At 38.5% G+C, this 27,111-nt stretch overlaps 2 protein-coding genes across 3 annotated transcripts in view; one reads left to right on the plus strand and one right to left on the minus strand.

Annotated features, from left to right (window-relative positions):
• ogfod3 (2-oxoglutarate and iron dependent oxygenase domain containing 3) lies at positions 1-22,123 on the plus strand. 2 transcript variants are annotated; one of them, XM_067489028.1, is made up of 9 exons: positions 3-184; positions 1,458-1,684; positions 2,919-2,994; positions 3,113-3,155; positions 4,961-5,025; positions 5,666-5,722; positions 6,245-6,398; positions 11,523-11,646; positions 21,462-22,123. In XM_067489028.1, the coding sequence occupies exons 1-9, from the start codon at positions 123-125 to the stop codon at positions 21,596-21,598; spliced, it is 945 nt and encodes a 314-aa protein (XP_067345129.1). In that variant the 5' UTR covers positions 3-122; the 3' UTR covers positions 21,599-22,123. The 2 variants fall into 2 exon arrangements, with proteins under 2 accessions (XP_067345130.1, XP_067345129.1); XM_067489029.1 differs by lacking the exon at positions 5,666-5,722 and having other exon boundaries at positions 1-184.
• LOC137106032 (urotensin-2 receptor) overlaps positions 21,505-27,111 on the minus strand; it is a 10,902-nt gene continuing 5,295 nt past the window's right edge. The window contains exon 2 of the mRNA XM_067489026.1: positions 21,505-21,642. The gene's annotated coding sequence lies outside the window, so the exon portion shown is untranslated. The remainder of the gene's footprint in view (positions 21,643-27,111) is intronic.

The raw sequence follows: 27,111 nt of genomic DNA on the forward strand, positions 1-27,111 counted from the left end.
TGGCCGATACGCGTCTACCAGGAAGTAGAGAGGTTCGTGTGGCGGGACAAGCTGTTTGCTTGGTGTCTGTGAAGGCAACAGCAATCGTTATTGACAGTATAAATGCTACACTTTGAGTCGAAATGGTGCGAATGCGAAACGCTAAGGGCTCGAATGCCACCGAGATAGAAAAGAAAATTAAAAGGTAAGTCGATGAAACAATACGGGTGACCTGGCTGTGTAAAGATGGACAGCGGAGTGTGTGTCTCTCAGCTAGTCTGTGTCATCATAGACTTAACTCACGGCAGCACTGTCAGGCTAATATTATCATATAGACTAATTGCTGCAAGAGAGGATCAAATTCACCAAGGAGTTATTAACTTGTAATAATCACTTTACAGTGCACGTTTAGCCTTTATTTCATAATCCTGTTATGTTATCCTGTTCGTGATTTGTAGGACAAAAACAAGACGTTTGCAAATATATGCATAAATAGTTGGTAGTGTGTAATCAGGTCATAAATGTCTTCACTTTATTGTCTACATTTATATAAAATGTATGTTTTTCTCCATATACTCGACAATTGCAAGAGAAGGCAAGACACTTTTAGAAATTTCGTGTTTTCCTGAATAAATTGGTCATAAATTGTCAAGCCCATGTGGCAGAGAACATCATAGGTTCTTTAGGGATTGTCCCCACTGGGTGTGTCTGAAATCCGGTTGTCATCACTAAAAACCAGCTGAGCTTTACCTACCACACCCTAGTCCCAAAGCTGCAAAGCTTTGACTCTCGCCTGCAGAGTCAACTTAACTGCACCTGTCTACCCGAATTCCCTCATCCAGTCTGCAAACCCACTTAAAGATAAAGTTGTGTTATGTTTTAGAAACTTTTCTTCATATAGCACTTTGCTTTAATGTTTTATCCTTAACTTAGATTTTTTGCTTGGCTTGTAAGTCGCTTTCGATATAAGTGTCTACGACTACATTTAACTGTATGTATTGTAAAACTGAAGATTTACAGTGTAATTGCAGTTTTCTGGTTTGATCAAATTTGATTTAATCTAATGTGTTTTAATCATTCCCTGCTGTTCATTGATGAATTGTTTTTGAGCTGGATATTTCTGTTTTACTATTGCTATAACTATTTAACCACTTGTCTAGTACTTTTAGTACCAGTTCTGGCCAGTGTGCAATTAATTTTAGCAGGAAAATTTAAAATTATGTGTTGGCGTGGTTATGAATGTCACATCAGTTTGTGTCTTTTGTCATCATTAATATATGTAGCTTACATGAATAGTTTTTTAAAAATTCAAATCATTATTTCAATATTTTAGTTGAGCTTCTCTGATTTCTTGTCTTTCCACCCAGTACTTATCACCTGCAGGAATAACTGAAACACCTTTCTTTCCTTTAAGAGGAATAAACAGCATTGCAGTGTCTGATTAAATAGATTATCTGGCCCTTCTTCTGTTCTATCAGGGGTAATGCTCTGCGGCAGGGGTCTGCATGGAGAGGATACAGAGGACCTGTTGCCTTGTTGCTGGTTTCTGTGTGTGCGTGCACTGTGGCTGTTTGGATGTACATATACTCTCTGGACAGTGACATCACAGAAACACTGGTCAGTCAGCGTGAGCTGGTTTCTTCTCACCCCAGAGTCTACACTGTCCAGTGCTCTGAAGACTATGACAACCAGAAACGCTATCCAGGTGAGGCTCTTTACTTTACCTTGCACTGAAGTGTGTCAGATCAAATTCTTCTGAATACTATGCTGGTGACAGTTTTGGAACCGAGCGTAATGCATCAGATGGTAATGTAGCAAAATTATCACATCAGTTTTACTGTATATGAAAATGATTGACCAGTGGGTTTACTGACTTGTTTCGACAAACAAAGCCATGGTGGTAAGACAACCGTTGCCAGCTCTTACACTTGAAATACAAGATAAGCGAAACGCACCAAAGATGCTGAAGAGGTGTTTGAAATGTTGAGCAGAGTGCAGGTAGAAAGAGGCAGTTCTGGTGAAATTAATTTTGTTAAATTGAGGCACGTTTGACTGCAAAGTAAAGTGTATTTTTTAATAGTTATCCTTTTAGTGAAGGTCCTCCATGTATCTTAGAGCAAACCCGTAGAGTCATGCTAAATTAGAGATATTCATTTTCAGCTTTGATTGAGTCCTACTTGCTCTGAGCTTTTGACACTGTAGGTTCTCAGGAGGCCCAGATAACTGTAATTATAAATATCTACTGCATCCCTTTCATTCCCCCCTTTGGTCTATTCACTTCTGTTCTCCCTTATGTGCATTTGTTTTAGACCCCACACCCCAATAATCGGAATGACTCCAAAGTGTTGACTCGTTCTTTGGCAACATTTTTGCCTTATTATTCTCAAATTATGAGCATAAGTTGCCTGTAGAGAATACTACAGATGTTCACACTAATTGATATAAATAGCTTGGACGCCTGTCAGAACTGCTTCTATACAGAAAGCTAAGGGTGTCTCTCATGCAGCTTATCACTTTTGTGATGACAGATTTTGAAATACTGCAAGCTGAACTGAACACTTGAACACTATTACTTGATAATAATGCTCTGTCTGCCACACTTCCGGTGAAATGTGAACCTGTTTCACCTGCACTTGAAAAGAAAATAGAAAATAGGGAAGTAAAGAAAATAAATAAATAATAAACATGTGGGTTAATTGGAGTTCAGAATGCATCTCAAGTGTCTAAAGTGGGAGACTGACATTTTAGGCTATAAATTCTAATTTTCAAGTTGGAGGGAAGCCCTGGATTTTGTGGCGTTAATGAGCAGCAACTTCCTTACCTTGCACTTTGTCTCTCTTCTAGCTACTTTATGCCACAAGGCAAAAGCCTTCAAAACAAGAGGATAGTGAATGAATATATGTGTTTTTCAAATTTTCTCCTCCTTGCATCTCTAATAGGATGCACCCCACAGAAGTGTGGCCGTGCAGTCACAGACAGTGTGGTAACGAGGGAGGAAGCACAGATCCTCAGGAGGTAACCGCTTTCTCACAAAGTGCAGTGCATCTCATCTCTATGTCCTAAGTCTGTAGGTTAAATAAGTAATAATATATTAATGTAAATATAATACATTTTAATGCCCTCTTGCCCACAGGTTGGCTGAGAGGGGACTGGGTCTGGCGGGATCAGAGGGAGGGGTGAGTATATCATCAAATAGAAATTAAATAATTGAATAGGACACTGAGTTTGCTCATCTGGTGTTTTCCAAAGTATAACCGATTATAACCCGATATTTCAAAATGCAGCTTGTTTTAGTTGTTAATGAAAAAGCCAGAAACTAGAAAACAATTAAATATCTTAACTACATTGCAGTCTCTGCTGTGGTAAACTTAAGAAAAACCCCATAACCTGTTCTGACTAACTTATCTGTTTTGCTGGAAATCAAGAAATTACATTGAAATGACAATTTCAAACCTATATGAAATTATGTATTATAAATAACAAAATTGCATTATAGATGTTGACGGAATGAATGAATGATTATGTTGTTGTTAGTTTGTTTTGTTTTACATGAATTCATTTGTGACATGACATTTTGCATCAGATTGCCCAAATTCTAATTCTTAATTCATTCTAAATGACTACTCTTAATTTTAGCCTTGGGTTTTATCTGTGAAGACGGCATTTGTTGCTAAAAAGGGTGAATTAAAAACACCTTTTGGTCAGTAAGACTCAGAAAGCCAGGTTGGAATTCATAAAAAAAAAAAAAAAAAAAAAAGTCCTGGGATTAGCCACAAGTTTTTAAGTAAAGATTTATGAGTTAAGTGTGGAAAAACAAAGAATTTGTCCATGTTCCAAACCATACAAGCTTATCTGTGAAGCATAGTTTGAGGTAGTGTCATGGCTGCCTCTGAAATAGACTCACTAATTCATCACATAACTTATAATAGTCTGCAAAATGCATTCAATGGCATACAGAAACATTTTGTCTGCAAATTCACAGAGAAATGCATCAAAATTCATTGGGAGGAGCTTCATCATGCAGTAAGACAATGATCCTAAACACACTGCGAACTGAACAAAGGAGGGGACAATGTGGAAGCTTTCAGACTGGCCGTTTCAACCCAAGCATGCAGCTCACCTGCTGACAAGGAGATTAAATGGAGAAACCCTCTAAAGCAAACAACAACTAAAGGATGCAGTTGCCTGCCTTAAAGCCTTGAAAGCATATCAAAAACAATAAAGCTACAATTTGCGGATGCCAGTGAATCACAGGCTTGTTCCACTACTTTTAGAGGGGACTGTATGTTTGCCTATGTTAATCGTAAATAGCAGTTCCCCAGTCCAACATGGCTTTTGGACATTTCATAAAATATATTTTACTTTTTATATACAAGTAATACAGATAAAACGATCAATTCATCGGTTGGATTTCATTCAATTAGTAGATAAAAAAAAATCATGATTGTAAGCCTATACAATTTTACAAAATGCATACAAAATAATAACATATTACCACCAATATAATCCTGGAAAAAAGATTAAGTTTTATTTTAATCATTCCTTGCTGTAATGAATCACTCTTGCCACAAGAGGGCAGGCAGATACAATAAGTAGAGTGCACACAAAACTTGGAAGCAAATTTGTGTCCTGAAATTCCTGGATATCCCTGTCATGCTATGTAACTTTTGCTGTCTATCCCCAACCCACCTGGACCTCAGCCAATAAATGAACTGTTTATGAATTGTTGAGACACTTGAGTTGGGGGGTGGGGTGGGGGGGGTGGGGGGGTGGGGGGTGGTGACTTCTGACAAAATTTCTGATTTTTGCTCTTGAGAAAACAAAGTAGTCTCCCAAAGGAGTTGCCAAGCAATAACAAACAAAGGGCAGAGTAAGAGAGCCCGATTAAAGGCCACTGAAGGGCCGGTGTGTACTGCTGTGCACGAACATCCTCCTACTGATGTGTCAATTGTCATTCCTGTTCTTCCTTTGTCCTTTGCAGGCTTCCATACTGGACCTGCACTCTGGAGCATTGTCGATGGGAAAACAGTTCGTCAACATCTACAGGTGGGGAAGTACATCTTGTCTGTTTTTGTTCTTTTCTCTTTTTTTAGTGCCCAGGGGAATGACACCCTGAGTAATATTTAACATTTGCATAAATATATACACCAAAATATTGAGTTAGTCATTAATCTTAGTGATGCTGATCATTGTGAGTTGTGTCGCCCAGGTCGAGGCAACCATAAAAACCCCATTCATCACTGTCAGTGGAACTGGGTTTTATTGGAATCATCTCCTCCTCTCTATCCTTTTCCCTCAATTATACTTTGCGCCTTCATTCATTTCACCCTCTGTGTCCTCCCATCTCTCTCACATCCCATCCGGACACAGGATCCTCAGGGATCATCTGACTGATTTTAATCAGGGTGGGAGTGTTTTCGTCATCACCCCCACCCTGTTTCCCACACTTCGTCCTGCACTCGGGGCTTCCTCGTGTGAAACAGTCGGACGTCTACTATCTGTTTGGATGGCTGGGTTGCACACCTCACTGTGCCGAGCTGCCAAACTTTAACGTATGCTAACCCGGCCTCTTTCCTCTGATCTCTTTCTCCCCTCGGCTGTGCCTGTGTGTATGCCTGTGTCTGTCTGCTCATGTGTTTCTGATTGGCTTTGTCTGTGTCTGGAACTGGTGGGCATATGGCTGCAGGTATTTTGGGGATCAGATCGGTGATGTCTTCACAGAAGTGGATTTCAAGCTTTACAGGTGACAAAATAACCTCGATTTAAAATCTGCCAGGCATTTTGCTCCAAATTAACATACCTGACATTTTTTGTAAATAAAAAAATAAGAGCAAACACGTCCTTTTTATAATGGATTTTTCGGCACATAATTAAAGCAATATTGAATAATCAATTTGTAATATATATTCCTAGTCTACAAATCAAATGTATGGATTTCTGTCTTACACACATAGGGTCATCTTTATTCCCTCCCCGTGCACACATGTACACATTGGAGGCAGTGAATGGAGCAATCATTAACCACAAATGGAAGTTATGATAAATATTGCCACTGTTTGCTAAGAACAGTTGAAGACCTAATGTGTTGATATAGATTTTAGTCCCTACATGCCCTTAATTTCTGAATTGCAGTGGGGACATTCCTTTGACAAGTATTGGATTGACAGCACTGTACCTTAACGTATTATATTCATAAATCATACTTTCTAAAGTACCTAAGTCGGTTCTTTCAATCTGACATGTTGTATCTTTATTTCACTCGTAGAGACGTACGTGGGCGAATCCAGGCAGTTATTGCTGAGACGTTTGGTTTGGACCCAGCTCTGTTATACCTTACGAAGCCTACCTTCTTCTCTAGAATTAACAGTACGGCAGCCAAGACTCAACATGATGAGTACTGGCACCCCCACATAGATAAGGTAATGCACAAAAAGAGAGTGAAGACTTGTTATACTTTTCATGACGTGTAGAGAAGCACTGACCTGGTACAGTATGGTAGGTTGATGGAACTCATTAGTCCGTTGACACTAAATTCAATTAAATTCATTTCAACTCAACTTTATTCCCTTAGTGCCAATTCACGACAAAATCATCTCAAGGCACTTTAGATAAAAGGTCAATTTATAGGTTTATAAAGGCAAATCCCACTTTAGATGATGGTGGAGATGAAAATCTCTCCAGGAGAACCAGGTTCAAGTTTTAGGAAGACAAATTAAATTGATGACACCTTATCAAGTTATTCAGTAATGCAAGCGTATTGGCTAATTGTGGACATGCTTTGCAAATAATCTTCAATAATCCAGCTACCATTGTTAGAAATAGTGCAGGAAGCTCATAGATCTGGACGGAGCTGATCCTCCTTTGTACTGAAAGATGCTTAGTAGACCTGATCCATGAGGATTAGAATGCCGTATAGATGCCTCCATGTTGAGGTTTGAGGTAGGACAGAATGTCCACTAGAGGAATCACATATTCCATCTGTTCTGGTAATACTTTGGGATCATGCAGGTAGGGCTGGAGGAAGTGTATGCAGGGCTGTGACAAGCAATTTATATAACTTCCCCAAACCGGCAGTCAAGGTTTTAACTTTTCTTTGAACTCCAGAAATCTGTGACTTTTATCCAAACAGTGCAGAGGCACTAAAGCGGTTAAGAAGTGCTTGCCCACAACAACGTGCTGTAATCCCCATATGAATGATTTGCGCATGTTGTCCTGTTGTGTGGGGGCAGTGGTTTGGCCCTGCATTTGAATTTGTGTTAATGGGTGTATACTTTGATCAATCTCTAAATGGATTGTTGTGCCTACCTTCAGTTTAGTAAAACCACAGGGGCTCTCTCTGGAAACACACATGTAAACCCGTGACCACAAAATCGGATTTAGCTGTCACACTGCTGCAGGTTTTTACGTCTTATCTTAAAATAAGTAAGTATTCCCCTTCAAAGGCAACCTCTCTTAAGTTGTGTAAAATGTTCACATCATACAATGTTCATTCTTTATGAATATTCATAGAGTGCAGCTTTTTTTGTCTGTGCTTTAAGTCTTTCACTTTTGCGCTTTGTTCATTGTCATGAGACATTTAAGTTGCTTTGGGATTGAGAGAAGACCGTGAGGCGAGTTCGAAGCAACTTGACTCTGTCTGTCTGAGAAGAAAGGATTTCAATGCAAAAGAATATATTTAGTTAATAATTGTTAAAAAAAAAAAGATGCTTATACACCCTAATACAACCTTTTCTAAATAGGAATATATAATATATAATTCAATTTAATGTTACTTTTTATTGTCTTACCAGAAAGCCAATTAAAAACAGATGATTTAAATTTTATGTAATTCACCTAACATTCCTGAATGATGTGTTATTTATGACATCACTGATAAAATAGTTGAAACATTTGTCTAAACATTTCTTTAGCAAGAGAGCAACATAGATAAAAGCGGGAGATATGAGACAAGCGCACATATTTACTTGGATCGTCTTGGAACATAGCTTGTTTGCTGATGCTTCATCCCATGTTTACTGCGCCTCATATGGATTTTCAAATGTTAAAATTAATATTCATACTTCATTTCCCCATCTGTCTCTGCCACCATTTGGGGGCTAATTGATCAACCTCACCTTCATTTAAATGTAAATATCCTCTGATGCCTTTAATGGTTAGTTTACCTCCCCATCGATTAGACTGCTGATACAGAGTTATAGTGTTACAGGATGGAAAGTGTGTTTTTATAAGTTTTGTGGTGGAGATAAATTGGCTTTTCTAACAGAATTTAAGATACAGGCACAAGTCTAACTTCAGCTTTTCTTTGCTGCTAAAGTGAAAAATGTACCTCATGTTGCCAGTCAGTTTAAAAACAAATGTAAGGGTTGAATCAGTGAATTTACAAAATTAATATGACCTTTTTTTACTCTGCAGTTTAATTTGTTGGACTACTGAGATATTTGCTTGAATTTTCTGCCTTCAACCTAGTGACTAGATGCTGTATTGCTAAATTGCTCACCTCTTCCACACATGCAAAGGAATTCTACTGACTTCATCCAGAGTGACTGTATGTGAGCATGTAAATGTCCGAGTCTCAAGCTGCTGATATTTATCCGGACTTTGTCCTGTAAACCTCCTGGTCCATATTATGTGCGTGAGCCTGTGTGTAGAGACACTGCTCTGTCACAAATTGTTGGCAGGATTTAAAGCAAGTGAGTGGCCACATTGATCATTGTCTCTGCTGTTTATATCCAGGCCTTCCAAGGCCTCTAAATACAGTAGGTCTATAAATCTACTCTATACTGTGTTACCAATACTAAGCAGCCTGTAAATGACCCTCTGACCAGAAGGTCGCTGGTTCAGTTGCCGAACCGGCAGAGTAGGACGAGTGAAAAAAGCAGCACTTGTCATATTGTTTTTGACTGTGGTTGTTCTAGGTGTGAATGTTGGCACCTGTATAAATGTGATCAGGGCATCAGGGCATTCCTTAAAGATGAGACAAGACCAGTCAATCTCAGTGAATTTTCCCTCAACACCTTGATTGTGATTTGGGGAACAAAGATATAAAGAGAATGAATAGTGGACAAAAACAAAACCAAAGGTTTTGTTCTTCTGTCCCTCCAACAATCCGTTAATGTGGCCTTAACATAAGTAAATCGTACACTGTGCTAATGGAGCAACTCCAGCATGCTCAGTTTACATGTTAATTCTTTGCAGCTTCTCATGGCTTCCCTGCACTTCCTTTCCTCTTTCCACCTTTCCTCAGTTCAGGAGGCATTGCGATTTCAGTAGTTGAAATACAGACATATACCCACATATACATATACCATAGTCATACATATAAATATACCCCATAGTTTTTATTAATTACTCCGCTGGAAACACTTGAATGTTGTACAATCCTGTGTGGTTTGAAGTTGCTTCAATAATCCATGAAACTCTCAAAAGATGACTTTGTTTTCTGTCCTTTGAGGTAAAGATCAAGTGAGAGCAATTTGCAGCCTGAAATTACTGTTGACTGAAGAGACAGGCACTGCTGGTTCTGGGTCCCTTTCATCTTTCATTAAGGCTGCACACCAAGGCCGGATCTAGACTATCATGTTTGGGGATACTGTACAGAATGTCTGGGGAGACGTACCTGTTTTTGTCTTTATGATTTTATTGGTTTGCACATCTGTTATTTTTAACTCTTTTTGTTGCACGGCTTAGAAGAAAGACATTTTTTCTTTTAAATTCAATCTGTATATTTTACTGCTGTACTTTTTCCCGCTTTGGTAAATCTTTGAGCAACATGGACTTTGGAACATGGACTGTTAGTTTACGTGTTTTGTCTGGAAGAAGCTGCTAACGGATAAAAAGTAATAGATGTAGGAAATATTTGGACAGAGTGAGAACACAAATTACAGCACTGTCTTCACCAGGAACAAATTTTACTTTGAAAACCTATTTCCAGGTTCAGCAATGGCTCTGTCCAGATTGTTTAGATGAGACTAAACATACTGATTAAAAGTAATAGATGTTTATCCATGAAGTCTGCTTCATGGATACAGATCTGTCAAGTATCTTGAGATTTTCATTCTCCACACCTATCCAAATGTTAAAAAGCCCCAAGTGAACGGCAGAGTTAAAGGATCAAGTCGTTCCTAAAGCAGGAGCCTATTAATTAGTGTGTAGATTGGAAACAGATAGGCTTCATGAAGACCACCTCTCTAAAACAACAGTAAATGGCTAATTTGCTTTCAGGACACATTACTTCCATTTGTATTTTAGCATTAAACTGGACATCCAAACACACATTTCAACAGAAGATATGCTCTAATACCTGTAGCATGATATTAGCCGTCAGTCCCTGGTTGTTTTTCTCGACTCGTCCTCCATCAGTATTGTCTGCAGCAGCTGCTCCACTGGTTCTACAGATGGACTAATCAGAACTAGCCACACTTCTTGTCAGAATTACACATTTGATCAATGTTATTTCTATATTCTTAATGTGTACTGACTCACATTTGGGCAAATCTATTTAAAATAAATTAGGAGGTTTGCAGGAAGACTACAGCCCTTTTTATTTGTGTTAATAGTTGCACTAGCATAATCGGAGGTATTCAAGTATAAGCACCTTTTTGTATTGTAGTGCAGCACAATGTGAACATGAAACATTCTAATATTATGAAGAATTAAATCCTCACATGCTCTTCAGTGATGCCGCAGCACAGCAAAAGCTATTTGGAACTCTTAATATTTGGTGGGTGAGACTTCACAGAATGATTTGTGAGGGGAAAAAATAAGAGAATCCAAGTGACTTTGATTCAGCTCACACGGACCAAAACAACATGGCTACTCCAGCATTTAGTATTGTGCTTGTCGGTGAGATTTGACACTGAGAACTCCTGGGTTTTAGTTCTTACTAAAACAAAATCCAAAAGCAGGCTTCATTCAACCCAACTACTTTTTGAAAACTTTACTTTTTGAAGAAAACCCCCAAAAGCTTTAACACACATTTACCTATTTTCAGTACATTGTTTTCTACACATCAACACTTTCATATGCTTTTAATACATAAAATTAACCAATGACTGAAGAGAAAAATCCAGATGTTTTATTTCAATTGTTAATATTAGTTGGACTGGTTGGATTTCTGACTACGCCTCCCTCCTGGCACTGTGGATGTTTGGTTTCTCCGTGTGTGACTAACATGACCATGACTTGTGACGGAAAAATCACAAGATACGGCTGCTTTCACTGACTTTTAGGATACTAATTAGTGAATGTATTCCTATTAGAGTGGAATTTTGAAGACCTTAATGGTCTATATGAGCCACATATGACGCATTAAGAGAAATTTCAGGAAACATAAGCATCAAATTTTGGAACACACATATATTCCTCTCTCTTTGAATTGTAACAGCTTAAGTGACCCTCTGGACTTTGCGTAATCATCTCGTCAACCACAACAACAACCAAAAAATAATTTTCAGCATGTTGGGTTACAGCTAAATACAATCCAAAAACTAAGAGTAAAATGTTAAGTTTTAAAGCTGACGGTCTTCCTCTCTCCCTGTTGTCAGGTGACTTATGGCTCTTTTGATTACACCTCTCTTCTGTACCTGTCTGACTATGGCTCTGACTTCACTGGAGGCAGATTCATCTTCATGGACCAAAGTGGCAACCGGACAGTGGAACCACGAGCAGGTACTGATTAGCCATTAAAGGTGAAATCTGGCCCGTAAGCAGCCACACTTAAGGGAAGTGAAGCGTACATAACGAATTTACAATCCTGATTCCAAAATAGTTCGGACGATGTGTAAAAACTATTGACAATAGAACATAAATAACATATCAGATGTTTGAAACTTAGACATTTTACCATTTCATTGAAAATATTAGCTCATTTTTAATTTGATGGCAGCAACATATCTTAAAAAAGTTGAAAGAGGATGATGTTTACCATTGTGTAGCATCCCCTCTTCTTTTAACAACTGTCTGTAAACCTCTGCCCATCTTCACATTAGAGAGGTCTCCTCACTGCACAGACATTTACAGCAAGTTGTTAAGACTTGAGTTAAATTTAAACCTTGAAAAACAGGAATTGTATCAATTCTGTTCTAGGTCCACTGGCCTAGGCCGGTCAGTGGAATATGCTGGAATAAGTTTGCAACTGTTTCAACTGTTTTGCTTTTTCCTCCGCCTTTTTGACTCAATCTCAGCTTTTCAGACTTTTTAACTTTTTTTTTATTCCCAATGCAAAATTCGTCTTGTAACCAGTAAAATACCAGACACACACAGCTTTGCAATGTTTATGAGCTCAAAAGAGGCCACGGAAGCATTCTGACACTTTAATAGAGCAAAACTATTTATAATATACTAGTTCAACAATTTACCATGCTTGATTTTTCTGGCAGATTTATATGTGATTAGATTTACATATTTATAATCCTGACCTGCAGTAATTGTACCCTGAGGTTCTACTGGTATTTCTGTATATCAGAAAAAATCAGAGGAGGGAATCATTAAAAAAATATTATTGGGAGGTTTTACATTTCCAGTAATGTTTGTTTCATTCTAGAGTTTTTTGTTTTTGTTTTTGTTTTTTTAGAAGCATCTTAGTTTTTTTGTTATCAGTGCATTAGAAGGAGATGGAGAAGGAAGTGATTGGATCAGGATTCCCTCCTAACATAACATCCCATGCCATCCCATCATCTCCTGCTCTCTACCACAACTCCTCATCTGCTTTTAAGCCACTCTATTCTCCTTCTCATCTGCTAATATTTTAGTTTTCGTCAAGCCTCTGTTGCCTCCACTGTGTGGCTTGACTCTGCTCTATCTGACTCTCCATTTGAGCATCTTACCCAGTCAGTGAGAAACAGTGAAGCAGCGTGGGCTTCTGACAGTGTCCTCTGTAGGAGCAGTGATGGGCATCCACTGCAGATTGCCTCCTGCCTTATCTCCTGTGACAGGCTTTTGTGAATTGGGCCACCAACTTGCATCACTGAAGTGGGACAACAGAGAGGATGGTGACAGTGTGATCTTAAACCAGTGAACGCTGCTGAGATTCTCTTTGATAGAATTCTGATTCTTAGTGGATTTGGAGTATCCCCCAGAATCTAAATATGACAGACCTGTCAAAAGCACTTCGGTAACTCAACCACTGTGATTACACCTGTCAGTGTGATTTTTATTTAGAGAAATGCATCAAGAAAGATACACAGGAAAAGACCATGCATAATGCAACAATAGCCAGTTTTTACACTATGTGCTAATTTATACCCTTGCATCACTGAGAAAGTCTTTGAGCAACATGCTGGGCAGCTGACTGACATGTTTTGATTTGGCAAGAGTCTGATCATCATATCTGGACGGTTGATTAGTTTGCTTAGATAATTGAGGCGTCACTGACGAATAAGGTGTAATTATACCACCAGGAAGACAATCAGGAATTTGCTGTCACAGAGCTCAAAAGTCAAGGATGTAAAGGCAGTGAGCACCACGGGGGACAAAGGTGGGGGTGTTGTTCAAGTTGCAGAGGATGTAAGGTGAAGGAAGGAGAGAGGAATGACTGATGGATTTCGAGGGGGGAAAGCTCTATAAGACAAGGAGAGAGGCAGTGTAAAGGGTGGGTGAAAGAGACAGAGAGAGCAAGGAGTGTCCTTGGGTACAAACATACAAAAGAGGGGCAGAGTGGGCTAAAGGCATGTCTGTCATTCAGGTAACCTGCCACCTTTGATGACCACTGGGGAATCAGGCTGCCTCCTCAACGCCATCAGCTTGACTGTGGGGGCTGTATGTCTGAAAACAGTGAATATTCTAATGCAAATACATAACAGGATTGGTGACTGTTTCATGCATAAACAAGACACATTTAATAACAAATTTAAATTATAAGTAAACTATAGTAAATGAGCAAAGAAACATTTTACTCAGCCTCTTCTAACTGGAGCCTACAAGCTATTCAGGAAAGCACAGCTTAGCAAAGACAAAGCAGGTGGGCGGGCGGTGTTACACATCCCTATGTGCTTCATATTTATTCTGCTGCAGCTGTATCACCTGTCATTCTTTAACTTGGCAACACCCAGCTTCTCGTAGCTAATAGGGCCTATTGATTTTGTACCATCCCTGTAGCTTCACAGCAGAAACAACACCTATATTTGTTATTTACCTAGGCCAGGTGCCATCAACCTGCAGCTCAGGAGCTGTGTGTGTCTCTTTAGTGGCTCCCTGGATTTATGAAAATGACGATGATGATGATTATTATTATCATTAATAAATAGTAATTTAGTTTTTACATTTTGCTCTCATTATCGTAGGCCTTAATTCATCCTAACATTAAGCTAACAAATGTAGCGCCTTGTCTTTAACTTTTACTAAACATCTGTACTCAACAAACAGCAACAGGATCAGTGTGTCTCTCCTTTATTGCCACATTGAGAGGGATAATATGCCTTTAGGCACAGAACTGGCAACTTAATTATTTTTATTTATGCTATTATTATTAGTCTGACTAACTTATCTTTTCTACAAAGCAGAGCTTTTCCTCACAGGTTATACAGGGAGTTTTTTTTTTTTTTTTTTTACAGTGAAACAAAGTGGATGTGTTCAGGATGAGTTCATCAAAGCTGCGTAGTATTTATATTTTCAGAAAAAGTCAAAATATAAATTTTAATTCATCATATTTTCTATTAGCAATGTTGATGCTTTAATTTGGACCAATAGGCTGTAGCAGTCTACATGTAGGGGGTTCAAAGAACTTTTGCGACTCTATACAGATTTGTTATTTATTTTTATGTTTTTATTTTTTTAATTGGAAAAAAAAATGACTTCTTGCATTCTCCAAACTCTAGCTAAAGATGTCTTCATCTGGATAATTTTCTCATTGTGTAACACGTAAAGCCAGCCTCCCCTTAATTGAGGCAGGTTATTTGCTCATGAAATCTTTACGATCAAACAGATAAAGCAGAAAGCCATCTTGCCAAACCGTAACACTTGTTTAGCTTGTGTAGTTTTTATTTTAGTACGTAGTTCCTCACAGGTCTCCTTCAAAGACAAAGGTTTTACAGATGATGGGGAATCAGCTTCAGCTTTTACTGTTGTGCCGAAACCTTGGCCTTTCTGCTGAGTCTAATTCTGTGAGTGTAACATGCAATTGGACCGAAAAACAGACTTTATCCTCAAAATAATAATTTGCCTTTTGTTGTATGTAAAAAGGAAAACAAATCAATAGGATTTCCGAACATGGAAACGCAGTACAATATAATAACTTTGCTAAACTGATAAGGTTAAGTGTCACATTGCTGCATTACCATGAGAACATCTACTATGTAATGGTGGTCTTTAGTCAAAGCCTTCCACTTCCGCAAAAAAAAAAAAAAAACTAACAAAAAAGAGAGACAAGTCCATCACTGAGAACTGTGGCCACCCCATTACTGCTCTACAGTCTGATCATGGTGACTGCACCTGAAGCAACTGGAAGTGCTCATTTTACTTCCTCTGAGCTTTAAACTCCAGCACTGAGTCACAGTGAAACTGGCAATTGGATCTGGATATGCTTTTTTCCCCCCTTAAGATCTCAAGGTTTACCATCAGCTAACATCACCTACCGTTACCTTTCATCTCTGCATCCCTCAATGACACCACATCACTTGTGTGGTTCATCCTCCACTAATTAATTACAGTGTGAGGCTGTTGGGTTCATTACGATACATTGACGGGGCCATGCGATCGTACTGGTGGTGTTTTGGGACGATCTTGCTCAAGCATCACATCTCACTATCAGCACTGGATGAGTCATGCATCATTTAGCATCTTGTTAGCAGCTGACATCACAGTTAGGTGCAAATCAGTGGTGCGTGGCTATTCATTAAAAGCAAAGGCAGACTGGAGGCGTAAAGAGCATGTAAAAGTGACGACAAAGTGGAATAATTTCTAAAGGATGGGAGCTAGCTAAACACTATGCAAGGGGGGAGAGAACAGCTTTGATTAAAATGCTTAGACATTGTAGTGTTTCTGCAGTGAATTGCTCACAGAACTCATTTGTCAATCAGTGTTTTATGCTTTTTTCTCTTCATCAACTTCCTATTGATAAAAGGTATGTTCATATCTGAACGTAACATTTACTTCTCTGCCTGTTCAGATGTTGTTGCGTTCGTCGCATTCGTCTGTTCAGTGCAAATATCACCCCATTTATAACTCTTTAGACACAATTTAGCATTTTGTTTCATCTTACCATCACATTTCCTCTGTATCCCACAAAAGTTCTGTATCATTTGTTCAAGAATTTAATTAGCACTTTTAAACTCGCTGATGGCAGTGATTAGTTACCATTATCATTCTATTGCTTTTGCATTGTCAAATTTAATGAATGTATCATCGCTCCTGCTCACTTTCGTGCGTGTCCTAAAGGGAACCACCAGTATAGCAGACAGTTAACAGAGATATTTGCAGATTTCTTTTTTCAGCCTGTGTGTTGTCATCGGTTTTATCAGGCAAACAGCAAATACTCTACAATAACAGAAATGTACTAGAGGTATACAAATCTGAATGGCAAATGTCAGTGATGTCATGATTCTGTCAAAGGCAGAGCAGATGGTCACACTGAGCCAGACAGCAGCCTGCTACACTACACTAAAGCCACAGATTGGGAACAACAGCCCACATTGGATTTTCTGCAAAGTCCCTTCTTATCCATCTTACATGAACAAATGTTGTGCCCTGCACTGTTGAACCTGCTACCAAGCAGTCCGTGAGGAATAGTGCAGTGCTAATGTAAGTTGTTTTTTTAAAAAAAATAGCTTACCAGCACATGCCTGCAGATGTCATCAGGCTCGATTAGATATTTATGTGCTTCTTACTCTTCATACCACGAACACAAACACTGTGTGCCCATGGCCATGCATTCTCCTCTGCAAAAGCCCAAGCAGCTGCTCTCAATCAACCACAGACCGAAAATAAGCTTTGAATATTTCACCAAAGACCTTTTTCTTCCCTTTGATACATTTTCAGACACAGACTGGAATATACTTCTCAAGTCATAAACTTAACATCCATGTGTCATGTGCAAGTGCTTAGGCTCTGCGGAGTCAGTAGATGGCAGCGCTGCTTTTGGCACATATCAGTCTTTCACTTCTTTTAGTGTGACCAAAGCTGTTTCTTCCACCCTCAGTCTTTTTTGCAGAAGTACAAGTACTTTGTTACCATATTTAATTACATTATTCATGTATCTGTACTTCACTTAAGTAGTACTTAATTATGGCTAGTTTGATTTTTACTCCACTACATCTGAGAGCAAATATCTATACATTCTACTTCACTACATTTCAATTTCATTTGCGTTACATGTTATAATCCTAACAATTTACACATTTCATAACATACACCACTCACAAAAAGTTAGAAATATTTGACTGCCGGGTAAAATGTCAGAATGCACCTTAGATGCGCTAATGTTCTGGTTTAATGATAATTTGTATTTAAACAGTCCTCTCTCATCATGCTGTTCACATTTTGACATCATGAGTTAAACACAAAAGCTAAGAATTGACAAGATATTGAGACGTTGACATTTTTTGTTGTGGTATACCCACAAATCTCAAATACTTTTAATACTTTGACATTTTTACTTAACTAAAAGTACATGACTTATAATTTACTCAATGTGTTTTTTACACGTTTACTATAGTACATTTTTATTTGTATTTTTATACTTTTATTTATGTACAGTTTTTCTAATATTTTATCCCCCACTGCAGATTTGCAATTTACTGTAGTTTAAATCGGGGAACTAAAAAAATCTTCAGCTTGTACAGTTTGAGGTATTTCATGGTGGATTTCAAGTTTTTTTTTTTTTTTGATCAACATAGTGAAAGTCATGAGCCTGTTTTCAGCTTCAGATTATTTTTCCAAACGGTGTCATGTTTTCATCCACAGTTTGCTGGTATTGCTGGTATTTTGTGGAATCCATTCTTGCCTCCACCCTTGCAGGGTTTCCTGTGCACCTGGTATGATGTTCTTTTCATGGAATGCTGTCATTTGTTTCTCCAAACACGGGCAGAGCCAAAGTGAACTATTTTGACTTTCATCAATTCACCTTACTTGTTTCCAAAAAAACATCGGGCTGTGTAGGTTTTCTGTGAGCTTGGTTTTTAAAGCGATGATGCAGGTAGAGTTTTTTTTATTGCAGATTATTTTGTGATGGTCTTGTATGTGTACGCATAGCTGCACAGTGGCACGGAGCACCACCATTTCTCGGTCTGCTAAATCTTCCTGCTGATCTTTTTTTGCATTCAGATAGCGGTTTTGATATTTCCATCCTTAAATGGAAACCTTGCCTCAAAACTCCAGTACTGGGCAGGCTCTAGCTATTTTGAACATTTTCAGTTGTCTTCCCTCAACTTATTTCATTTAGTACCTCACAGATCAGACACTACATCCGTGCACAGCAGGAAAGAGACCTGACCAAGTTAAACCCCACCAAGTGGATGAAATGTTAAAACATATGAATGGTATTCATTTCTAATAGATCGTCAGACTCATTGCTAATACAAGTCTAAATACAAGAGGACCAAGTGGTTAAACGATTTGAACTATACTTTTGCAAAATGAAGTTGCAGCAAGCTTTTTACACTCACGCAGACAAGATCAGGATTTTCATACCTGAACTCCACAAGATGAACAGCTTTTTGAAAATAATAATTAATGAGTTTCAACGTGGTGCATTGACCTGCTTACTGAGTCCTGACCTGCAAGAGGACAATTCCCCTCTGCAAATCAAATTTATTGACAAAGTTTGATTCCTGAAAACAAATATATTGCTGTGCCTTGAGGGAAACAGGTAATACCTCTATTTCTCTGTGACCTAAGAAAATAGATTAGTGTATGGTTTCTAAAGAATTTTATTTATTCTCTGAAGAAGCCCAGCGTTTTTAATATATTCTGAGGTGACTAATTATTAGGCAAATTTGAAATTTACATGCTCAGTATTTGGGTTGGAGTTAATTGAGCCTTTCACTGTGGTCCTTGCCACCTGAATCATTCCTTTGCTTGCAAACTCGCTGTAGCTCTGCCACCTCAGAGCAGGACTTTATGAGCTTGGGTTCTACATCAACTTCCAGCTGTAGCAGTACTGCTTCAGGGAGACAAAGCAAGGTTTTATATGCCTTGACATTCAACTTTTTTATTTTTTACACTGTCAAATGTTTGGACACACCTCACCTTTATTTCACCCACACCTCCAATATACAATGGATAATATACAATGGATAATAGGTTTGCAAACTCCTAACTCCAATTAACTTACTGATCAATCATGTCATTTAGATGAAGATATGACCATATTTTAAAACAAATTACAAGTCTCCACTTACTGTTCCTTGTTACTGTAGATATGGAAATGTATTTCTGTGATGTCACCAAGTGTTAGAAAATGAAGAAAAACTATATAAACATAACTCTAAAATATCATCACCGTCGTATAATTGGAAATAAATCGGATGTTCTTCACTTGACATCCAGCCCATAATAATTGTATTTGTAAGAGTGATAAATGTTTTCATCAAAGCAGCTTTCATCAAAAGTTTCTTTCAAATAACACCCCTGACAGAATCTCAGCCTTAACATTACGACCTGGTAAATCTTTTTATTGTCTTTTTGTGGGCCTGTTTTATGGCTCTTTGGGAAAGTACCGGTCCCCTGCTAGTCTAAATCCAGGGATGTGGCAGCACATGGTCAGTGTAAATCCCAGTGTTGGTCCTAACCACCCTCACCATTCTGCACATCACTGAGACTTGTACACAAAGTGTGTCTGGAGTTTTTCAGTAGTGTCCTATAAATGCCCTAGAAGGTGGTGTTGTTGTTGTTGTGTTAGATTCCTCTGTGAATTGCGAATAACTTTTTATTTTGTCGCTTCTTGCCTGCTTCACTGACAGCCTTGTCCTTCACAGTAACGCTGCAAACCAGTACATTGACAAGAAAGAGATTTTTATTAATTTTTTTTCCTTTTTATGTATTTATTTTTTCACAAGCTGTGTGCCTAATTTGAGAATTTGAAAATGCCCGTCCTCTTCAATAAGAGTAATATAAACAGGGCTCCGCTTATTTTTCTTCTAATCAAACTCTTTTGTTTGTGCGTTCATTGCCTGTTTTCTCGTCCTCATTCTTTGGCTTTTGGGTGGGAATTCCGTTGTTTAACTGCAAGCATTGATTTCCCCATACGTCTTCAGTTAATGCCGTGCCAAGGGATTTCCGCTGGCACGTGCACACACACAGATGTGTTTTCATCACTTGTGGAAATTCTAATAGTTAATTAATGTCCTGGAGACTCATCTTAACCTTAGCAGAAAACAAGTCATCACACAGATTCTGTGATTATTGAGTGATTGTGGTGTCCCCACAGTGTGAGTGTTAACAGGTATTGATGTGTGTGCGTGTGTGCAAGCATTGATTTTCCCATACGTCCTCAGTTAATGCTATGCAAAAGGATTTACCCTCGTGCACACACACACACACGTTAAGGCCCGCTGATTGCAGCTTTTTATTCATATTCACATAATAACTTCTTCCAAAAGCAAAGATGTTCTGTCTATAAACATGTTAATATGAATCTCTTTATTATGCGTTACAACCACAGACTATCTATGTAAACATAAATGCTGCTGTCTATCTAAGATCAAGCAGACTGTGTTTAGAAAGAACGGAACTTGCTGGTAAATGGGAATAGCTCATTAGCTGGTCCAGTGAAGCAACGCCACTGATAAATTAAGGGAATTCATCCTTTCGGGCAGCCTGACCAAACTCACTGTGTGTTGTTCCAAAAGGAAAATGCTTAAAAAAGGTTTTAAATCAGTCCAACAAAGATAAGAATTGCATTTTGCCGTTCACTAAAATAACATCCGGCAGTTAGTCAAGTTTGTCTTTGTGGCCTCATTATCACTTTATAGTCCTAGTTTCTTTCTTTTTCTTCGGGTTCACTGCCATCATCCCATTTTCTTCAGTTTTGTATGCAATTCTGCACAATATGCCCACTTCTTTGAACAAATAGTGGGAAATAAGCCTATTTTCTGTCTTCAGAATGTTGAGATCACTGATCTGTTTATGCATTAATTACAGTTAAGGAGTCAGATGAAGTTGACCTAGCTCAGACTCAAATTAGAAAAAAAAAACTGGTAGCGTGCTCTGTTCAAAGTTAAAAAAAATACAAACACACACACACCTCTAAAGCCCACAGTGTAATTTATTGTCACACATTAACAGATATAACAGATTTTCCTCTTTTGTGTGATACCCAAAAGTTAGGAATAAATAAATACTCCTTCCAACTCAACTAAAGCTTCATATTTAACATATGACATTGTCGCCATCCGGGCTCCACCTGCATCTGTGTTAGCTGTGATATTGCGTCTCAGTCTGCTTATTTCATGCTTGGAAAGAGAACAAATAAGTATCTTTTCAAAAGTGGAGAATGATTTTATGTTTTCTGGCTTTTCCTAAAAAATCGTTCTTATTCCTTTCTTTCACAGGACGAGTCTCTTTCTTCTCCTCTGGTTCAGAGAACCTCCATCGCGTGGAGAAGGTGTCGTGGGGTACGCGCTACGCCATCACTGTGTCCTTCACCTGTGACCCTGCACACGCCATCTCCGATCCCACCCTGCCCTGAGGCAGTCGTGGGGTTATAGTGCTGCCCACTGGCTCGGACAGACCCTATGAGAATAAAGGGGGGGGGAGGGGGAAGGGAAGGGAAGGCAAAAGTGAGATTATATATGGATGTTTAATTCATAACATTTGTAGACTGTAGCTGCTCCGTCAATATCTGTATTTTCTTTTATTGTCAGATATTGACTTGTTGCACCATAACGCTACGAAAAAACGCCACATTTTCGGCCTCTCCATTTTATATGTGTTTTTTTATTTTGATTTTTTTAATCACTACACTAGCATTAAACATGAGTTCTCTGCACAATCGTCTCCTCTTGATCGTTTGGAGGAAAGCTTAAGCCGACATTGACTGTTTTTAGACTGAAAACTATTTCAAAGAGGCTGAAGTCGGATTGTGTGTTTTCTGCATGATTCTAAATTTTTTTATTTGTGAAGAAGGGATAGAAATCTGGTGAATTGCAACTCTATATTTCCTCAACCATTACCCACTCTTAGCCCCCCCCACCCATGACCCAGGAAATGTTTTCTTCTAAGAAGAACCATCCTCTCATCTAAAAGTGCTTGCTCTTTCTACTGCAGTTACTCCATGTGACCTGTGACGACAGTTTGAAATAAAATTCTAAAAAAAAAAAAAAGAAGTCATTGTCTCTTTGCCTCAAACTCACTGCTGGTTTTTTGTTTTGTGTATATATTGTATCTCCCTGTTTGCTACTAGTTTCACTGGCCTGACTGATCAAACACCATCATATGTTAAATCAATCCTCATGGTTGCATTTTTTATTTTACAGAATGCTGCTCAGACCAAAAACTAAAACCAAAAACATCATGGTGTGTATATTTACAGAGGTTTAACTTAGAGTGGTATTTTCCTAGACATTTACTAAAGGCACTTATCTCATAGTACAACCTCCATCATCTCCTTCTGAGTAAAGTAAGTCTCTTTGCCATAATGTGACATTATAACTGAAAAGAATCGTGTCAATAGCTGATCGGGTTCCTGTAATTAAAGTGTTCTGTTTACTGTTGTTCCAGGGGATTTCGATTACTCAATGACATTTCGCTTTTTTTTTTTTCTAGTAATCAAATCAAACTACTTTTTACTCCAAATAACTCAGGTGTTATTAGACATTGTTTGGGTACATTTTGTTTATGCTGCAGCTTTATCATTAAAATCACTTTAAAACACCAGCAGCTGTTTCTATTGTAGGTGTCAGGCTTGTTTTAGCTAACTTGCTTTGGTTTAAATACTGCATATTGAATATAAAGACCAGGCTGCTGTGCTTAAGAATGTTCTTTTCTGCCATTTCAGTACAACATAAAATAGTTTAGTTTAATCTGTCACATTAAACATGAAGTCTACATTTACAAAAACATTTTGTTTTGAACTTTGTGGCTTTCAGACTGTCTTCCACTACCTAAATGTAAAAACATCATTAAGTGAACTGCTCCGTTTCACAAACCATAGCAAAATTAGTAAGTGTTTTTAAACCTTTGTTGAGTCGAGCTGAATTAAACTGGTTCTTTTCGTCCCTTGGTGCAGTTAATTTGTGCATGTTTGAACCTAGAAATCACACCTGGGTGAAGCCCAAAACAACCACACTTGGATTTTCCTGTGTGAACGAAAAACCCGAACAAAAGGGAAGATAGTCGAAATTTCCAAACCAATCCACTGGTTCGTATCGGAGTGTAGAGGTGATCTTACTCGTACCTGATGGTCCAACAATTATTCCACTCCAGAGATCGTCGTATGACGCACATTGAACATTTATTGTATTTGTTTCTCAACTTAGCTTAGACTAATTCTACAATTCAAGTTTGGGAACAATAATTTACACGTTCATCAAACAAGTTTCTCAAAGTATGGCTAAGCCCACAGAACTCCTTTCTCTAAGTATAGCTATATTTCCATAATCATATAAATCTTCACCTTTGACTTTGTGCTCTGCTTACTGTAGCTTTTCTGCACGACGCTGTGGGCGCATGGTTACATTGTGGCTTATAAGTCTTATCACATCTTGTTCCCACTTTAGCAGTCTAGAGAACATGCCCTTAACCTAGATGGTAAATGTTCTGCACTTATTTAGCGCTTTTCTACATATTGGTACTCAAAGAGCTTTACATGCTTCTCATTCACCCCCTCACACAATCACACAACCACTTAGCTGCTATGCAGCTGTTCTACTCTCACTGGGACCAACTAGCTTCTTGCTCAAGGACACTTTGACACGTGACTGAAAGAGCCAGGGATCGAACCAGCAACCATGGGGTTGGTGGGCGACTGCTCTACCTCCTGTGCCACAGTCTCCCACTCAAAGTGTCTGTTCATTAAATACACTTTTTAGGCATATTTGAGAACAGAATAATGGTCAAATTCAATTTGCATGTTAAACTTTACTTTACTACTAAAAAATTGCCCTTTGCAATTTCAGAATAACTGTCTGAGAAATCTGTTTTATTCTGCTGATCAGTTTTTGCAGATGTGCTGGTGTGATTTCCTCCCAGGCCATCTGCAACACTTCCCAACAAGGTCTGCTGTTCTGGTTGGGCAGTGTTCCTGAACTCTTTGGTCCAGCTTCTCCCACATCAGAATGATGTGGTTCAGATCTGGTGGTTGAGGTGACCAGACCATCACAGCGACTATTCCAGTCTCCAGTTTTCTCCAGATAATTCTTACACAACTGAAAAATGAAGTTATCGCCAATCAGCGGTTAGCCAGAAGGAAAAGACATGTCCTTTTTAGTATGCTAAACAAGGGTGTCTCCAATTGCCAAAGCATCCCCAGATCATCTCACTTCCAACTTTATGCTTCACAGATGTTGTTAAGCATGCAGCCATCATCTTTTCATAAGCTCTGCATCTGGCATATGTTTGGCTCAATTTTTCCAACCTTAGTAGGTTTTTTCTCTTGTTAACTCTGGAATCTCTGCACACTGGTTTCTCTGTGTTTTATTCAATGACCCATCCAATGTGGGGTACTGAGAGGACTGTTTTTCAGGGAGGACAATCATCATTCTAGGGCAGATGTGAAATTGGACCTTCTACTGCGTCTTTTATCCTGATTGAATGTAGTTGAAGCATAACTTTCGGGACTATATTACACATCTTTCAAAGAAATCTTTAATTTACCTTCTTTTCTCTTCGTATAAACTGACTTGTTTCTAAGGAAAGCTGTTTTATTTTTAGTTCTAATTTAAACCCACAATGACAGGTCAATAACTAAAATAAAATAAAAACTCATATTATTGGTGTACTGAACATGAATGCATTTTAAGATGTTTTAACACCTGTAAGGAAGGTGCATGACTAATTTAATGCCATCCCCACTTTAGTTTCTGATAAACCTGATCAGTACAATGCCACAGATTTGTAAGGCAGCAAGTGCTAAAATTAAAGTTAAAAATGCCAATTTGATTTGACCATTATTCTTTCCTCAAATATGCTTAAAATATGAATTGCTGTTCATCTGTGTGACCACACGTTAACCCTAAACCTAACGTAATAACAATGTACCTGCAGGTAGAAGGATAGTTTCTTCATTATTGGAAGTTGAGTGAATTTTTTGAATTTTATTTTATTTATTTATTTATTTTTTTGTCCTTTCGGCTTATCCCGTGAGTTCAGTGTCGCCACAGCAGATCATTGCCGTGAATTTGGCACAGTTTTTACACCGGATGCCCTTCCTGACGCAACCCTCCCCAATTTCTCCTGGGCTTGGACCGGCACTACACAGCTGGGCAGGGGAATGGGCTGTTAGGGGGTTCAGTGTCTTGCCCAGAGACACTTCAACATATAGCCGGGACCGGGGATCGAACCACTGACCCTGTGGTCTGTGGACAATTGCCTTACATAATCGGTAGATGTGTTAACATTGGCACACTTAACGACTTTTAACGGGTAAACCAGGAACCCAGTAAAACAGTCTATAAAATTTAAATTGTGTAATTCTGGCACAATCTGTTTAGTGTGAATGGAAATAGACTAATGTACTTAAATGCATAATTCTGAGGTACTTGTACTTTACTTGAATATTTTAATTATGTGTTATTTTCTCCTGGTTACAATTCTTTTTCCTGTACATTGCAAGATAGATTTTTAAACGAACTCATAAATGCTGATATCCTGTTATTGATAAAATTCATAAACTGGTTAAAATCAGCTCCATCTGTAATAATGAGGCTACACATGTCAGCGTTCATGATTTTTGTCACTTTTGGTATTTAAGGTAGAGACAAGAGCTCCCCCTCACAAATCCCAATTTAACCACTGTTCATGTCTACTGCAAATGAAGGACTGTGCCTAAGGCACAATTAGGTGCCTCTCGGCTCCTCAGGGATCCATTATCACATTCATTAGTGTTGAGAGAACCATAGTATATATGTGGAGGATAAATATGTGGAGGCGGGATGTGTGGGAGGAAAACACGTTTTTGTGATGATGCTGGTTATATCATGGTCAAATAGTAACACCCACAATGTATATAAGGTCCTTAACACATGTCACATGTATGGTAGCATCAGACTTATGGTTTTTCCCTTCAAAGGAGTCCTTGAATTTTCTTTTTGATGTTCAAAGCACAATTCATAAACCCTTTTGAATTTTCTGCATCTGTGCCTAAATATGACCTAAAATGTGAGCACAACTGCCAAAGACTACATTAAGGGAGCTCGCTGAACAAATTACCCCAAAACTTGTAATAGATTGCAAAAGTACTATTATCTCTGGGATTATGATTCATTTGTAATTGAATGGCAAATGTTAACAGTTAACAAGACCTTCGTTTAACTGTTCACCTAGAAGCTTGTTAGCGTCCCAACTAATGTAAAGTGAAGTCAGTGTGCTGAGGTTACATTAACATTAAGCCTGGCTGCACTATTATCACCAAACCTTTTTGAGGATTCACAATCAATTAAGGAATTAAGATAATCTGAACAAATAATTGAGTCAGGATACAATGTGTCACTCTTGAATAGCTTCTATCTTGGTATGAGCTGTGTAATTATTGGCACTGCGTGACTGATTACCACCGTTCTTAGCAGTGGATTTTGCCAGCTAGCCCCATTACATACAAGTGTCCACAAGGCATAGTGGGGAGTCACACTCTACTGACTTGACTAATACCCATTTAATGAAGCTCTTAGAAGTGCCTGCTAGTATGAGCAGTTCACACACAGCTGTAAAGCTCAGGACTGGAGCTGTGGATGGTGGTTCAGTCCCACACAACCTGCCCAGCAAATGCAGCAAATGTGAAATGTCATTCCAAGTACTGAACTGTGCATTACAGCAGTGCACTAAAATATAGCACAATATCTCACTATCACAGTATGTCACTGATTGTGTTTGGCCTGAGTTATGCCGAAAACTGTCAGGATACCTGACGGAAAGTTTTTTTTTCTACAAAACAACGCAGAACTAACTTCATTCACTAAGATGCAAATTTAAATGTGTGTTAGATAGCAAATATCAAATAGAATGATTTTTATTGAAGTCACAAGCTCAAACACCTACGCTGTTTCA

The sequence above is a fragment of the Channa argus genome, chromosome 20, assembly GCF_033026475.1.
Source record: "Channa argus isolate prfri chromosome 20, Channa argus male v1.0, whole genome shotgun sequence".
Classification (NCBI taxonomy): domain Eukaryota; kingdom Metazoa; phylum Chordata; class Actinopteri; order Anabantiformes; family Channidae; genus Channa; species Channa argus.